The sequence below is a fragment of the Cyanistes caeruleus genome, unplaced genomic scaffold (genome assembly GCF_971803275.1).
Source record: "Cyanistes caeruleus unplaced genomic scaffold, bCyaCae1.hap1.1 HAP1_SCAFFOLD_11, whole genome shotgun sequence".
NCBI lineage: Eukaryota > Metazoa > Chordata > Aves > Passeriformes > Paridae > Cyanistes > Cyanistes caeruleus.
Genome location: NW_028255883.1, coordinates 1,579,989 through 1,595,938, shown reverse-complemented (window position 1 = coordinate 1,595,938; position 15,950 = coordinate 1,579,989). Strand labels below are relative to the sequence as shown.

The 15,950-nt window shown below is 52.5% G+C and overlaps 1 protein-coding gene across 3 annotated transcripts in view; it reads right to left on the bottom strand.

Moving 5' to 3' along the window:
* LOC147647309 (serine/threonine-protein kinase pim-1-like) overlaps positions 1–12,433 on the bottom strand; it is a 76,245-nt gene extending 63,812 nt beyond the window's left edge. The window contains exons 1-8 of one of the 3 annotated variants that reach the window (XM_086872326.1): positions 11,653–12,433; positions 11,473–11,523; positions 10,902–11,268; positions 10,170–10,346; positions 9,774–9,921; positions 9,365–9,590; positions 8,683–8,817; positions 8,178–8,396 (exon numbers count right to left, since the gene is read on the bottom strand). In XM_086872326.1, coding sequence (XP_086728452.1) covers positions 9,815–9,921; positions 10,170–10,346; positions 10,902–11,268; positions 11,473–11,523; positions 11,653–12,204 — 1,254 coding nt within the window. In that variant the 5' untranslated portion in view covers positions 12,205–12,433 and the 3' untranslated portion in view covers positions 8,178–8,396; positions 8,683–8,817; positions 9,365–9,590; positions 9,774–9,814. Of the gene's footprint in view, positions 1–8,177; positions 8,397–8,682; positions 8,818–9,364; positions 9,591–9,773; positions 9,922–10,169; positions 10,347–10,901; positions 11,269–11,472; positions 11,524–11,652 lie in introns of those variants that run through there. The other 2 variants (XM_086872327.1, XM_086872328.1) reach the window with 2 other exon arrangements.
* Positions 12,434–15,950: the final 3,517 nt, after the last annotated feature.

The window sequence follows — 15,950 nt, the reverse complement described above, 5'->3', positions numbered from 1 at the left end:
GCAGCAGGAGCTGAAGGAGCTGAAGCCTCAGGCCACAAGAGCTGAGCAAGAGGGGGCTTTTGGACCAAAGTAATGCTGTTAAGTAATGGACCTAGGTGAATGCAGCATATGGAGTCCTGGAATTATAGAATCCTTGCTGCTGGGAAAGACCTCTGAGCTCATCCAGTCCAGCCAGTCACCCGGCAGTGTCAAGCCCAGCACTAAAGCTCATCCCTGAAGTGCCAAGGTCTGAACAACAGGCCCTGAGTGAGGCCTGAACAACAGGCCCTGAGCCAAAGGTGACCTGTGGATGAACCTTCCAGCCAAAGGTTATCTGTGTATCTGCTCATTACTGAACTATGCATGGTCATTAGCAGTGGGATAGATGTATCCACTCGTTAGTGAAGCGTTGATTGAGGTTTCTATGTTTAGAAGTCAGACAAGGCCATGAAATCCAACATCTGGCCTTGTTTGGGGTGTATGGTCAGAGTCAACTGCCTTGGTTCCTCCTTGAGGCCTGGCCAGGCTTTGGCAGGGACCCAAGAGGAGGATGAAACCAGATGTTCCCACCCCAGAAGTGCTGTCAGTTTGTTTATTCAGCACTATCAGGGCTGGGCCCTCTCACAGCAGGGTTGGAGGCTCAGCGGTGGCTGGAGGCCCCTGCAGGAATTCCCAGTGTCTGGAGTGGCTCTCCAGCCCTTGGCTGTGACAGCTTCTCCAGCTGATGTGTGGATGTGGGGATGGCAAAGTCTGAGGGGAACAGGTGCTGGATCTTTGTTAATCACTGCAGGCAATCTTTGGCAGTGATGATTGGGTGCATTGCTGAGCAGCTCCTTTTGTGATCCTTTGCTGCTTGGAGCTGCAGTAAATGACACTGATTCCTTCAGGTGGTGTTTGTGTTTCTGGGGCTGACCCTGCTGCCCACTGGTAGAACAAAATTGGTGAAGTCTGACCAGAGCACAACAAAATGTCACTTTTTAAATGTGAATGTAAGGAATCAGTCCCGTCTGTAATTCTCAGATGGGAAGCCCTTCCCTAGAGTTTGCTGGCTCTGGAGTGGGCTGAGGTCAGAGCACCGTGTGAACAGTGGGGCAGTGGGTTAAAAGAGGCTGAAGCGCTGGATGTCTTAAAATGCATCCAAAAATTGCATATGGAAAAGGGCTTGTGGGATTGAGAAGATGAGGATGGATTTTGTTAATGGCACATTGGAAGAAGGAACAAGTGTTTTTGGAATGCTCCCACATGAAGGTCCAGAAGAAGGTTTTAGTCTTGAGCTCAGGTTTGTTTCTGCAAGTGAAATAGTAATAATAATAATAATAATAATAATAATAATGATGATGATGATGATGATGAAATATAATACAGTAATTAACATAATACTATAATATAACACAAAAATATATATTTCTATATATATATCTAAGAATAGATAGTGTGAAATAATGCTGAAAATACTAACTTGTTAGCTTTGGCTGCTCACTGTAACACTAAATATCCTACAAAAAAAGACTGGCCAAGACCCAAATGTCAGTACAATATGCTTTGCAAATTGTATAGAAGGAATAAAGAGGAAAGGGATGAAATTGGCTGTTCTTATAGGGTTTGCTTATGCTATGATGTGGAATGCTTTGTCTATTCCTGTGAAAAAACAGTGATTAAGATTGCTGGGTTTTTCATGTATCACAATATCCACAAGCTGCAGGATTGGTTGAACAGGTGAAGGGACTGTTAAAAAAGAAGTTGAAAAAATGAGGAGAGATAGGAACTTGTCCTGGTGGAGAACCCATCTCCCAGATGTGCTCCATGCCCTTAACAATGGGCCCACTGGGAAATGGAAACCCCTGGGTGTGCATGGCTGCACCCAATTTGCAAACACAGCCATGGACAGTGAGACTTGGACTGCCTGGGAAATTGTTCTGGCTGTGATGGCCCCTGCCAGGGCCACCCCAGAGGCTGCAGGGCTGGACCTTCATGCACTGGAATTCATTAGGAGAAATCAGAAGCAAATGAGAGTTAACAATACTGAAACAGGAATTCACATTCCTCCTGGACACTTTGGTTTGGTAACTGCTCACTGGAGCTTGGCCTTGCAAATTGTTCATGCCACGGGAGGAAGAATTGATGCAGATTATCAAGGAGAAATTAAAATAATTCTGTAAAAATAATGAACAAGATTGGATTATTCAACCCCATGACAGGGTAGCACAAATACTGGTATTGCAGTTTTAAAAACAACTGTAAAAAATGGACATCCACCTCCAATCAGCACTGTTAGTGGAGATAAAAGGTTTGGATGCACCAGTCCTAATAAAGGACCCAGAGTGTGAGTGCAGAGGCCAAATGGCCCTCCTGAGCCAGCTGAAGGAACAGCTCTGGGCAAAGACAACACCATTTGCAAGCCTTGTTAGCCACAGACAGCACTGTAAAGCTGAACAGCAAAGGACCTTGGGGGCATTATTCTGGAATTAAAAAGTTGTCATCTCCATGGACAACAGAATTATTGTTCCTAATGTGAATGAGAGTGAGGAAAAAGAATGAGTAACCTTGTCACTAAAGCACTACTGATGTCTGTAAGTTGTATCTTGAGAGTCAGCCAGAATCTTTGTTTGCCAGAAACACCTCTGGAGTTTTATCAAGGCATTAGTCATCAAAACTATTTTGAAAATTTAAAGATCCAAGTAGCCAAACTACTCAATGTAACTAATTGCTGGGTATGTGTCAACCAATGTTGGGAGGAATGGGGTTCCCTTGGAGGGCCCACCCTGTGGGGTGGCCAGAACTCTGTCAATGGGCTCTGACTCGTAACGGAGCCAGTGCAGGGACACTTAGAGAAAACTGTGCTGTGGAACACAGGAATGCAATTATCACTTTTACAGGATTCACTGAGATCTCCCTTCAGGACAAACCAAACCCTGTTCTAGTTGGAGGCCACAATGTGTAAGGATTTCTGTGCTTTACCATCACATACTTGCTCATTCCTTTTCCTCACTCTCATTCACGTTAGGAACAATAATTCTGTTGTCCATGGAGATGACACCTTTTTAATTCCAGAATAATGCCCCCAAGGTCCTTTGCTGTTCAGCTTTACAGCGCTGTCTGTGGCTAACAAGGCTTGCTGGGGTCCTTTTCCCTTTGGCTGGAGAGGAGCCAGGTCCCAGTCCCTGAGGGGCACCCAGGCTCCTGGCTGGAATTGGTGTGGAAGTCCCTCAGTGTCACATCAGCCTTCCCATGGAGCCCCGTGGATCAGTGCATTTTCCAAAGGGGCTGTTGGGGCAAACAGGGAGATTTGGTCTGGCAGGATCTGTAAAACAATACCCCATCCCATGGACTTGTTCTGGCAGAGAACACTTGGCTGCAGGGACATATCCCCATTGTTCCTGCCCAGGTCTCAGGATTCAAATGGTGTTGTCTTTGCCCAGAGCTGTTCCTTCAGCTGGCTCAGGAGGGCCATTTGGACCTCTGGACCCACATTCTGGCCCAATTATTAGGACTGGTGCATCCAAACATTTTATCTCTACAGTCAGTGCTGACTGGAGGTGGATGACCTTTTTCCACAATCATTTTTAAACTGTAATATCAATATTTGTGCTACCCTGTCATGGGGTTGAATAATCCAATCTTGTTCATTTTTTTTACAGAATTATTTTAATTTCTCCTTGATAATCTGCATCAATTCCTCTTCCCATGACATGAACCCTCTGCAAGGCCAAGCTCCAGTGAGCAGTTACCAAACCAAAGTGTCCAGGAGGAATGTGAATTCCTGTTTCAGTATTGTTAACTCTCATTTGCTTCTGATTTCTCCTAATGAATTCCAGTGCATGAAGGTCCAGCCCTGCAGCCTCTGGGGTGGCCCTGGCAGGGGCCATCACAGCCAGAACAATTTCCCAGGCAGTCCAAGTCTCACTGTCCATGGCTGTGTTTGCAAATTGGGTGCAGCCATGCACACCCAGGGGTTTCCATTTCCCAGTGGGCCCATTGTTAAGGGCATGGAGCACATCTGGGAGATGGGTTCTCCACCAGGACAAGTTCCTATCTCTCCTCATTTTTTCAACTTCTTTTTTAACAGTCCCTTCACCTGTTCAACCAATCCTGCAGCTTGTGGATATTGTGATACATGAAAAACCCAGCAATCTTAATCACTGTTTTTTCACAGGAATAGACAAAGCATTCCACATCATAGCATAAGCAAACCCTATAAGAACAGCCAATTTCATCCCTTTCCTCTTTATTCCTTCTATACAATTTGCAAAGCATATTGTACTGACATTTGGGTCTTGGCCAGTCTTTTTTTGTAGGATATTTAGTGTTACAGTGAGCAGCCAAAGCTAACAAGTTAGTATTTTCAGCATTATTTCACACTATCTATTCTTAGATATATATATAGAAATATATATTTTTGTGTTATATTATAGTATTATGTTAATTACTGTATTATATTTCATCATCATCATCATCATTATTATTATTATTATTATTATTATTATTATTACTATTTCACTTGCAGAAACAAACCTGAGCTCAAGACTAAAACCTTCTTCTGGACCTTCATGTGGGAGCATTCCAAAAACACTTGTTCCTTCTTCCAATGTGCCATTAACAAAATCCATCCTCATCTTCTCAATCCCACAAGCCCTTTTCCATATGCAATTTTTGGATGCATTTTAAGACATCCAGCGCTTCAGCCTCTTTTAACCCACTGCCCCACTGTTCACACGGTGCTCTGACCTCAGCCCACTCCAGAGCCAGCAAACTCTAGGGAAGGGCTTCCCATCTGAGAATTACAGACGGGACTGATTCCTTACATTCACATTTAAAAAGTGACATTTTGTTGTGCTCTGGTCAGACTTCACCAATTTTGTTCTACCAGTGGGCAGCAGGGTCAGCCCCAGAAACACAAACACCACCTGAAGGAATCAGTGTCATTTACTGCAGCTCCAAGCAGCAAAGGATCACAAAAGGAGCAGCTCAGCAATGCACCCAATCATCACTGCCAAAGATTGCCTGCAGTGATTAACAAAGATCCAGCACCTGTTCCCCTCAGACTTTGCCATCCCCACATCCACACATCAGCTGGAGAAGCTGTCACAGCCAAGGGCTGGAGAGCCACTCCAGACACTGGGAATTCCTGCAGGGGCCTCCAGCCACCGCTGAGCCTCCAACCCTGCTGTGAGAGGGCCCAGCCCTGATAGTGCTGAATAAACAAACTGACAGCACTTCTGGGGTGGGAACATCTGGTTTCATCCTCCTCTTGGGTCCCTGCCAAAGCCTGGCCAGGCCTCAAGGAGGAACCAAGGCAGTTGACTCTGACCATACACCCCAAACAAGGCCAGATGTTGGATTTCATGGCCTTGTCTGACTTCTAAACATAGAAACCTCAATCAACACTTCACTAATGAGTGGATACATCTATCCCACTGCTAATGACCATGCATAGTTCAGTAATGAGCAGATACACAGATAACCTTTGGCTGGAAGGTTCATCCACAGGTCACCTTTGGCTCAGGGCCTGTTGTTCAGGCCTCACTCAGGGCCTGTTGTTCAGACCTTGGCACTTCAGGGATGAGCTTTAGTGCTGGGCTTGACACTGCCGGGTGACTGGCTGGACTGGATGAGCTCAGAGGTCTTTCCCAGCAGCAAGGATTCTATAATTCCAGGACTCCATATGCTGCATTCACCTAGGTCCATTACTTAACAGCATTACTTTGGTCCAAAAGCCCCCTCTTGCTCAGCTCTTGTGGCCTGAGGCTTCAGCTCCTTCAGCTCCTGCTGCTCAGCTGCTCACACTGAAGGAGACCACTCGGAGAGAAGAATACACTTCATCCAATTCCTTCTGGAACACGGAGAGGGGACGTGTAAAAACAGGAGCATTGTTTGGTGTGGCCTCCTCTCTGCCATCCACACCTTTCAGCGCTTTGAACCACACAAGAGCTTTCTCCAAGAGTGCAATGAAGCAGCTGCTCCTGCTCCCAGCTCTGGCTCTTCCCAGTCTCTGACCCTGCCTGGTTTTGTCCCTCTTGCTGTGCCCTCTGTTCCCCCAGGGCTCGGTGGCTGCTGCCCAGGACTGTGGCACTGGCACAGATCAAGAGGTCGAGCCCCTCCTTTCTGTGCCCTTGGAGCTCCCTGGTCACAGCAGCCTTTTCCATCTGCAAGCTCCACATGGAGAGGGAGTCCCCAGCTCTGTTCTTGGCACAACCTGCAGGAGCCCAGGGCTGCCATCTCAAGTCCCTGCTGGCACTGAGGGCTCCCAGGTGCCTCAGGCTGCTGTGACACCGCTGCACAGGCAGGAAGAGTGGCTAGGGCTGTGCTGAAAGTCGGTTCCATCTGCTGCTGCTGCTGGGGTGGGAGGGCATTTGTCCAGCCCTGCCCCAGACTGAGGGATCAGATCCAGGCACTGCTGCTGCTCCCTCGGGACCAGCCCCAGTTTGGTTGTTGCTGGCAGTGCCAGCAGAAGCCGTGGCTGGAGCAGCAGGTGCTGACAGTGGCCCAAGGCCTGAGACTGGAGGGGTCCCTGGGCTGGGGCTGGGAGGGAGCTGCCCCTTGTTCTCCCTCTGCCTCACACAGAGCTGGGCCAGGCACAAGTGGGGCAGCAGAGCCAACAGGGAGCCTGCGAGTCTCTTCCAGCCGTGCCTGCTCAGAGTTTGGCCTTGGAGCTCCAGGTGGGCAAAGGCAGCTGCTCTGCTCCCTCTGCGTGTGCCCGTGTTCAGCACTGCTGCTCCATCAGTCTGTGCCCAGCAACGGGGAAAAGCCTCAGCCCTGCAGGGCGGGGAGCTGCCGGGCTCTGCCTGAGCAGCTCAGCCAGCGCGAAGGGAGCTGCTCCACACGGGAAGCCAGAGCAAAGGACATGCCTTTTCCAGGACATGTTTTCTGTAGAAAAACAAACAAACAAACAAACAAACAAACACAAAAAAACATGAAAGATAAAATTACTCCCAAATGTGTAGTGAAAAATCTTCTGTAACTCTGGAGTAAGCAAGAAGTAACTGATCCTTCGAAAAAGAGTACTCAGCTTTGATTTTAGTTCCTTAGTTTGTACACGTGCTAGTGGAAAGGATCCATTAGCTGCCTTCCTTTACAGATTTGATGGATGTTTTCCAATGTTAAGATATTTTACACTGCAGTTAAAGGAATAGGAAATACATGTTCTTCATGACTGTGTCTTGAGTGTCAAAATTTTGCAGTTTGAAACTTGGACCTAAAGCGTTGCAAATGGAAATGATAAATCCAAATGGACTGAGTGAATGCAGCTTTTCCTTTGGGATGTGCAGCACTCCAAGGACTTCCTCAGTGGGGCTGTGGGTGCTTGGAGCTTTGTCCTGTGCCACTCCAGGATGTCATGAAATGGGACTTCACCTGCCACCAGCCCAGCTCCTTGGACCTTGTGTTCCCAAAGAAGACACAAGGTGTTTCTGCTGCTCCACCCTTTGCACAGATCCACAGAGAGCTGGGATTATCCCAAGTCTCGTGTCTCCATTGTGCCATATTCCTAAAGAACCAGCAGCCCATCCTGACGAATATGGTGAGTTATGTGGATGGTTGTCAGCTCCCTTTCCTGCCTAGAAATCCTGAAACTGCTTCTAAATGCTGTTCCCTTCAGTTCTTGGACACCTACTCACACAGAGCTGGGGAAAAAATCCCCTGGCCATGGTTTACAAGGTGAGTTATGCCAAAGTTAGAGCTCTGTGGGAAATCTCTATCCATCCCTATCCTTTTAATATATCTATACATGGGGGTGTGCATGGATGTGTCTTGTATGGAAAGGAAGGAGTGTGCAAACAACGTGACTGACACTTTCACCCTCTGTGTTCATTCCATACTCATGGGTACAAAGATATTATGGAAACCTTTGCAAGGACAGACCTTCTGTCCATGGATTCAGAAACATCCTTCAGAGCCCCTGGCACTGACAGACCCTTCTGTCCATGGATACAGAGACATCCAAGAGCCCCAGGCACCGACAGACATTGCTGCTCTTCAGCCAGTGACAGGATGAGTCCCTGAGCCTGGGGCTTGGCCTTCCTCGTGGTGAGGGGCATCAAGGAAGGCTGCAGTGTGATGGAGATTGTGATGGGCTGGGAACTCACTGGGGGAAAGAAGGGAGCAGTTGTGAAGTAAAAGGCAGGTGGGGGAGAGAACTGTTCAGAGAAGGGCTGAGCTACAGCTTGAGAAAGCTGAAGAATGACATTTGGGGTCATCCCAGATTGATGTAATTTCAGAAGTTATGGAACAAGTTTAATTTTGGGGGGGGTGTCATGTTTTCCCTTGGAGGTGTACACTCTGCAGACTTGAGCTGCATTGCCAAAATGCTCAAGTCTCTGCTGGAGGTCACACCGTTTCTTCTTTGGCTGATCCCGGCCCGGTGCTGAGCCCAGCAGAGCCCTGGCAGAGCCCAGAGCAGCCTCAGCATCCGCAGAGCCCGGCTGCAAGGAGAGAAACCAGAAACCGCCCGTCAGCTCAAGGCTCCTGTCCCCTTGTCCCAGCCAGCCACGGTGCCCAGGCCATGCTGGCCGTGCTCAGCGCTGAGCCCAAAGCTGCCCATCACTGCTGCCTTTGGGAGCAGAGCAGGAGGGCAGGACATGTGCCCAGCCTGCAGCCAGCCACGGCAGATCCAGCCCCTCAGCAGCTGCCCAGAGCAGGATGCTCCTGTGCCCGCTGCCATCTCCCAAAAGCTCTTGTCCCACCCATGCCAAGGAGATGAGGACCCACCTCACACCATCTGCTGCCAGAAGAAAAGCTGGTCCCAAACGATGTCCTCAGCCTTCTCCAAGGGCACGGCCCATCCACACCACGGCTGGTCCCAAGCACTTCCTGATCCAGACTGGACCCCACCCAGAATTCTTCCTTTAGAAAAACAAACAACAAATTAATGAAAATAGGTTACAGACAAAAAGGGGAAAGAAGAAAAAAGGTAAAAAATCTTATGTCTGTCAGGAGTTTGAGGAAGGCCCAACCCCTCCATTCTAGGGAAAAACCCACCCACGGGTGAGGGAAGCCCATGCTTTCTCCCTTCCCCCCTGCACTGTCCCCCAAAATCACGGTGATCCCAAAGCAAAGCAGGGGAGTGGAGCAGCCCAAGCCCTTCCTTGCCTGCACAGCAAAGCAGCCGTGCTCAGGTTCTGGAGTCCCACCTGTGCTCCTGCCATGGGGGTTTGTTTGTGTTGGGCTGGCTGCCCCAGCCCCAGCCTGGGGCACGGTGGGTGCTGGGGGCTGTTGGCAGGACCAGGAGCCCACTCCCATTTCGTAACCACCCCAGCCCACACCCCCAGCCCTGCCAAAAACCAGCTGGGCAGCCACTGAAGAATCAGTTGCATCCACCCCAGCAAAGGGGAAACCTTTGGTTCCCGGCCAATGCACAAATCTGGGAGCATCCCACTGGGTCTGGACTTACCTGAAAATTCTCTGTGGAGCCTGGCTTTCAAGAAGGTGCCAGAATCAAAGTCCATCATCGCCAGCTGCCGCTGGCCAGGTGGAGGAAGAGGTTGTCATCCTTGCTGTTGTCCTCCATGTCCCCAGCAGCAGCAGCAGCAGCCCCACCTGGTGCAGCTTCTCCAGGGGCTCCTTCTTCCCTGGGGTGACACCAGGCTGTCAGGGTTCTGCCCAGGGCCCGGCTGTCACTGAACCAGGACAAGCAAAACCAGCTCAGATGGCGGCCACCAGTGCTGGGCAGAGCAGCTGAGCTCCAGCACAAGGGCTGCGTGTTCTCACTTGATGAGCCCTGTGCAGTGACACAGGCAGGACAAAGAAGTCTGGGTTTCTTTGCTTCTGATTACCAGGGTATGTGTGGATCTGTAACTTACCAGGTCCCTGCATCACTGTGCCTGTGGCTCTCTCCCTTCTTCTATGGCTGATGAATATCCTGCATCCAGGGATCACTGAACAGGTCTTCTAATGAGGGCCTGTCCAAGTAGTGCAGGGATAAACACCGCCTGATCAGAACTTGGCAATCTGGGGAGAGAAACCACAAACCACTGGTCAGTTGGAGAAGGCTCCTGTCTGCTTTGCCCCACTATACCCGTGCCCAGGCCACGCTGGATGTGCTCACAGCTGGGCCTAAACTTTCCCATCAATTCTCTGTTTTGGAGGAGAGCAGGACATGTGCCACCTCCTCAGCAGCTGCCAGAGCGGGATGCTCACGAGCCTGCTGCTGTCTCCCAACACTGGTGTTCCCCCCGTGCCCAGAGATGAGGATCCACCTTGGGAGAGCCGTTGTGGCAGCGGGAGCTGGGCCCAGCTGATGTTCCAGCCCCTCCTGAAAGGGTGCTTCCCGCAGACCATCTCATGCAGCAGGATGCCCAGTGTCCAGACGGTTGCTGCCTCGCCATAATACCATCTGAAGTTGGTCCATTCCGGGGGTCTGTATGATCGTGTTCCTATGGAATACGGATGGAGCTCATCAGGGGGATGCTGCTGCTCCCAGACCCTGAGCCCAGCATCCCTGGGCATGTGGGGCTGCCCCAGTGGCACATGGGGTGACCTGCTGCCCTCTCGCCAGCACCTGGCACTTGTGTACAAACCCAGGGTTGGAAAAGAAGGCACTGGTGCTGGAAGATGGCAGCAGAAACCCTGGCAAGGCCCGACCATGACACACAAAGGAAAAACCCTCTCACAGTGCTGGGGAAAAACCATACCCACATCCTCCCTGCTGGCATTGCCCAAAAAATATTATGAACCAAGGCAAAGCAGGGAAGCACAGCAGTCCAAGCCCATTCTCACCTGCACACCAAACCAGCTGGTGCACAGGTCCTCGCTCTCCCTCTCTGCTACCCCCACCCACAGGGGATTTTGTCAGGCTGGCTGCCCCAGCCCCAGCCCCAGTCCTGGGAGAATCCCTGCTGCCACACCCTGGTTGGGCCATGAGATGTTGGGCCAGGAGATGTTGGGCCAGGAGATGCCGGGACCGGGAGCCTACCCCTGGGTGGGCTCACCTGCAAACTGAGTGTAGGCTGTGTCCTGCAGGTAGGTGCCACAGCCAAAGTCAATCAATTTTGCCTGCCCGGTGTCCAGGTCAACCAGGATGTTCTCAGGTTTTATGTCTCTGTGCAGGACCCCGCAGCTGGTGCAGTGCTGCACGGCCTCCAGCACCTGCCGGAAAAGCTCCCGCGCCTCTTCCTCGGTCAGGAACCTCCGTGCCCGAATGAAATGCCGCAGGTCCTGACACCGCTCTGGGCGCTCCAGTACCATCACGATGGTGTTGGGGAGCTCAAACCAATCCAGCAGCTGCACCACACCGGGGAAGCCTGTGGACACCTTGTCCAGCAGCACTATCTCCAGGGGTGCGCTGGTGCCGTCGGGCTGCGGGAGGAGCACGGTGCCGTCAGTGGGGCTGAGCCCGTGCCAGGGCTCGGGGAGCCCTCAGCCAGCCCGGGATGCTCTGTGCCCTCCGCTGGCCCCACGCCCGCTCTCCCTCCAGGTGTCCTGGTGGCTCCCACCCTGCCGGGCCCCGGCTCATCCCCGCCCGGCACGCCCCGGCTTCTGCCGCTGGCCCCGCTCACTCACCAGCTCGCCCCAGTGCCGGACGCGGTTCCGTGGCACCTTTTTGATGGCCACCTACAAGCCAAAGGGAGCAGCGGATTCAGCTCGCCGCCTACCAGTGTCCAGCCCCATCCTCCTCCTCCGCCCTCTCCTCCTCCTCCGCCCTCTCCTCCTCCTCCGCCCGCCGCTGGCCCCTCTGCTCACCGGGGCGCCATCCGAGAGCCGAGTGGCCGAGAAAACCCTGCCGAAGCCGCCGCGCCCCAGCAGCGAGCCGATCCTGTAGCGCTGCTGCAGGGCCTCCTGCGCCTTCCCTGGGGAAGAGACGCGGCCGTCAGCGCTCGGCCCGGGGCCAGGAACGGCCCCCGAGCGCTCCCCGACCTCCCCGGGCCGAGCATCCGCAGGCGTCCGCTCCTTGGAACGCGACAGCGGCGGCTCGGGGCCAGCGGCCGCGCTGCCGAGCGGCGGAGCTCGGGCCGGGGAAGCCGCAGCGGAGGCGGCGGCAACGGCTGCACCGCCTGTGTCCTCCGCGGGCCCCGGGAGGAGCCGGGGCAAGGGCCGGGACCAGGGCCAGGGCCGGGGCAGGGCTCGGAGCAGGCGGAGCCAAAGGGCGGCGATACCGCCCCAGCCCCAGGCACTGAGGCCCGCCCAGAAGCGCCAGCGCCAGCTCGGCCAGAGCCGGGCGGAGGCGAGAGCGAGGCGGGACGCCCGGGGCCGGCGCCGGGGCCGGGGCCGGGGCCAGGGGCGGGCCGGGGGCATGTCCCGGGCGGGCAAGGGGAGAGGGAAACTGGGAGAGGAGGGGAACAGAGAGAAAAGGAGATCGGGAATGGGTGAGGGACCGCGGGAGAGAGGGTGGAACAGTGGGAGAGGGAGAGGAGAAGATACAGAAGGGCGAAAATGTCGCTTCTTTCGCTGCTTTTTCTCTTTGCGCTGCTGCCGCCGCCGCTGCTGCTGCTGCTGCCGCTGCTGCCGCTGCAACTGAAGCACCGGGGCCGTTTGTCCCCGGGGCCGTTTGTCCGTTGCCCGCTCGGCCCCGCGCCGAGCCCCGCGCTCCCCGGGCAGCTCCTGAGCCTGGCCAAACACGGGAACTTTGCCGTGTTGAGCCAAGAGCCAGAGTCTTGATTCCTGCACAGGGGCACAGCAATGCCCTTGGCTGCTGCTGTGCCTTGTCCCTGCTGAGCGTCAGACACTGTCTGAGCACATTCCCTGAATGCAGAATTTGTACCTGACCCAAGCACTGCACTTGTGTCTCCAGCATTGCTTTCCAAGAAAAACAGGGGAAGGAAAACTGGGTATCGCTCATGGTATTTTACAATGTCTAAAACTTGCCAAGTCTCAGATCTTAGAGGTGAGATCCATTTGGAATGAATGGGATGGAGAAACAGTGCAAGATGGAAAAGGGAAACAGAAAAATAAATAGAGAAAAATAAAGAAAAACATACTGGTAGTTTCTTTTGGTTTTATTTTCATTTCTTAAAAAAGCTGTTTCAATTTTCCCAGAATCTTCTCCACATTCCTGTCTGTTCTTTCCAAAAACCTGTCCTGGAGAACAAGGTGCAGCTCCTGTCTCAAGATGTGCCCCCAGCTGCAGCTTCTCTTGGCTTCCCACACTGTGTGTGCAGCACAACTCTTGCAGCAAAGCAGGACAAATTATCTGAAGAACTTGACAACTTGTTCTTGCTTTTCCTTGTGGACAGGGGAGTTGCGCCATTGCTAAGGTTTGCATTGTTACTCTTCTACCCGAAGAAAACATGATGAGCTGCCAGGAATTGTTGGGGAATACAAGCCTGGCTGAATGTGGAGAAAGAATCTCCAGAGCCTGCAGCCAGCAGTGGAGAGCTCATCATTCCAACAGCCCCATGGACACCTTGAAAGTGATCTGGAACATGAAAATGGGCTGACAGAGGGAGTTTGTTTGTGTGTTCAGTGTAGATGATTCTACATCTCTTGCACTGGTACAAATCAAGAGCACAATCAGTTGTTGATAAGCACTAGAACATGATAAGCTGGACCACTGAGTGGATGAAAGAAGGCCAAAAGGATAAATGCAGGGAATGACTTGGTGAACTTTGTCTGTTAAGAAGGGTCATTTTTTCCTAATAATTCCCAATTAATTCCCTTTGCCTTTGTTCTTTTTGGCAAGCCTGTTTGCATGGCAGATTGCCCAGGAAATGAGAACCTGGAGCTTGTGGAAGTGCCTGAAAGGTGCCCTGTTCCTCTGCAGGGACACTCAGGCTGAAACAGGAGCCTGAGGCCTCTCTTGGGAAGCCTCCTCGGAGCTGGAATTTGTGCCATGCCAGGAGAGGAGGAGGGGGAGGAGGATGGGAGCTGTGTGTGAGGAGCAGGAGGTTTGGGCCGCAGGACATTCCGTCTGTGCCGCTGCCCCGCAATGGGCGGCCGTGCCCGGGGCTCTGGGCCTGCCCCGCGTGCGCTGAGCTCCCGACACTGCGGGAGCTGCCCGGGCTGGGCTCAGGTTCCCACTGGGACTGGGCAGCAGGCTGGGCTCCAGCTGGGATCAGCAGCAGCTGGAAATACCTCTGGGCATCTCCACTTTCTGCTGCTGCTCGGAAGAAGCAATGAAGCGACAAGTTCTGTTTTTCCTTTCTCCTGGTGGATTTTTTCATTTTATTTGCCACTGCAGGGGCAATTTCTGTGATGGCCCCTGTCACTTGATTCTATTTCAGCAGCAGCAGCAGCAACAGGGCTGTGTTTGAGCACTGCAAATGTCAGCTGTGTGGCTTTCATTCCCCTCGACTTAGTCAGGGACTTGAGGGCATTTCAAGATCTGCTACTCATGATGTCTGAGACAAAAAATCCTGAGTTACTGATCACTAAAGCACAGTGGGTAGCACTGATTGAAAGAGGCAATTGTAGTTTTGCAGATAAAATTCAGGTGGCAAGCAGAAGAGGGACAAAAGTAGACGAGATCTACAATGTGCAAGGCCAAGGCACCAACAGCCTCCTGCTGTCACCTCAGGGTGAGTAAAACAGAGCTGAAAACAGCGCTGGAACCCGATCCTTTCTTCCTCTGAGGGCTGGCTCAGGGCAGCAGAGGCGGGCCCTGAGGAAGCCTGAGGGCTGTTTGTGGGGGATTGTTGCTGTAGTCCAGAATTGCCCTGGCAAAAGCCCTGGGAAGCCGAGGCAGAAGCAGGTGGGAAGGGCCGGCGCTGCTGCTGCTCGTGGCCGGGAGCCCCGGCCGGGCCGGGCCTGCGCCCGCTGCGCTGCGGCTGCTGCTGCTGCCAGAGCCGGGCGGGACTCGGGGACAGGGAATGGACACGGGGGGACAGCAAAGGCCTTGGGGGCTGCAGGGATGTTGGTGCTCGGGCCAGCGCCAGCACAGAGCTTCAGCCCGCAATGAAGCCCGAGGGAAACGCTGGCGAAAGGCTCCATTCAGCCTTTCTTTACTCGGCGCTGTGAAGGGACCGAAATAAAAGGAGAACAAGCAGGGCCCGACCCCTTCTCCTTTGGGAGGAGCCCCGCGCCTGGGGCTGTGAGGGGCCGTGAGGGGCTGTGAGGGGAAATGAAGGGCTGTGAGGGGCTATGAGAGGTTCTACAGGACCATGAGAAGTTCCATGGAGCCGTGAGGGGCCGTGAGGGGCCATGAGGAGCCTCAGCCCTGGCAGGAGGAGGTCCCACCATGTCCCCAGGGCAGGGCAGCCGTGAGGGGCTGTGTGTGCAGACGTGGCAGCAGAGCGGGCTTGGGGCAGCTCTGGGAGGGGATGAGACCCTTCCCCAGCTCCAAACCACACCAGACCCACCATTAACAGGATTTTCCATCTTGAGAATGCACTTGCAACTTGGACTTGACTGTACAGTTTTATCCCAGTGGGAAAAGCAAGAGACTTTCAGTCATTGTTTTTCAGTGTGTGTTTCATTCATATTTCAGTGTGACATCCAGCCATTGTTATTAGTGTCTAAGATTTAAAAGTCTTAACAATGAAAAGTAATACTAATAAATAATAATAACAACAAGAACAAGAAATGAAGCCCTGAATCCCAACAATCAGCTCAGAAACATGCTTTTGTTTGTAGTAAAAGATTAGTACTAAAGGAATAAATGAAAGAGTTTTAATTTGTAATTCAGACAAAAGACGATTCATCTTTTTCCAAGGTTCTGGTCCCCTTCCACCAGGGTCATTTCCTTTACTCTCCCACTTTCTAATAGTTAGAAAGGAGTTAAGCACACCAGAAAAGGCAACAGCTCCTGTTTCAAAGGGAAGCAGCCACCACTCCAGTGAACCTGAATTGCCCCCAGGCACGTGTGTGCACTTGAAGGGTGAGCAAGTGTTGGGAGAGATCTCAAACTCCTTCTAAGGCTGTGAGAAACCCACAAGTGGCAAAGTATCATTGTGGGTCAACTCCTGCTGAAATTCCATTCCCCCACACCCTCCAAATGGGCAGGCAGGCCTGGGCTCTGGCACGGTTCAGTTTTGAGTGCCTTGTGTTGCCTGGCAGGGAAGTGATCCTATCAACTCTGGTACTGATGGATTGTGGTATGGCTGCTG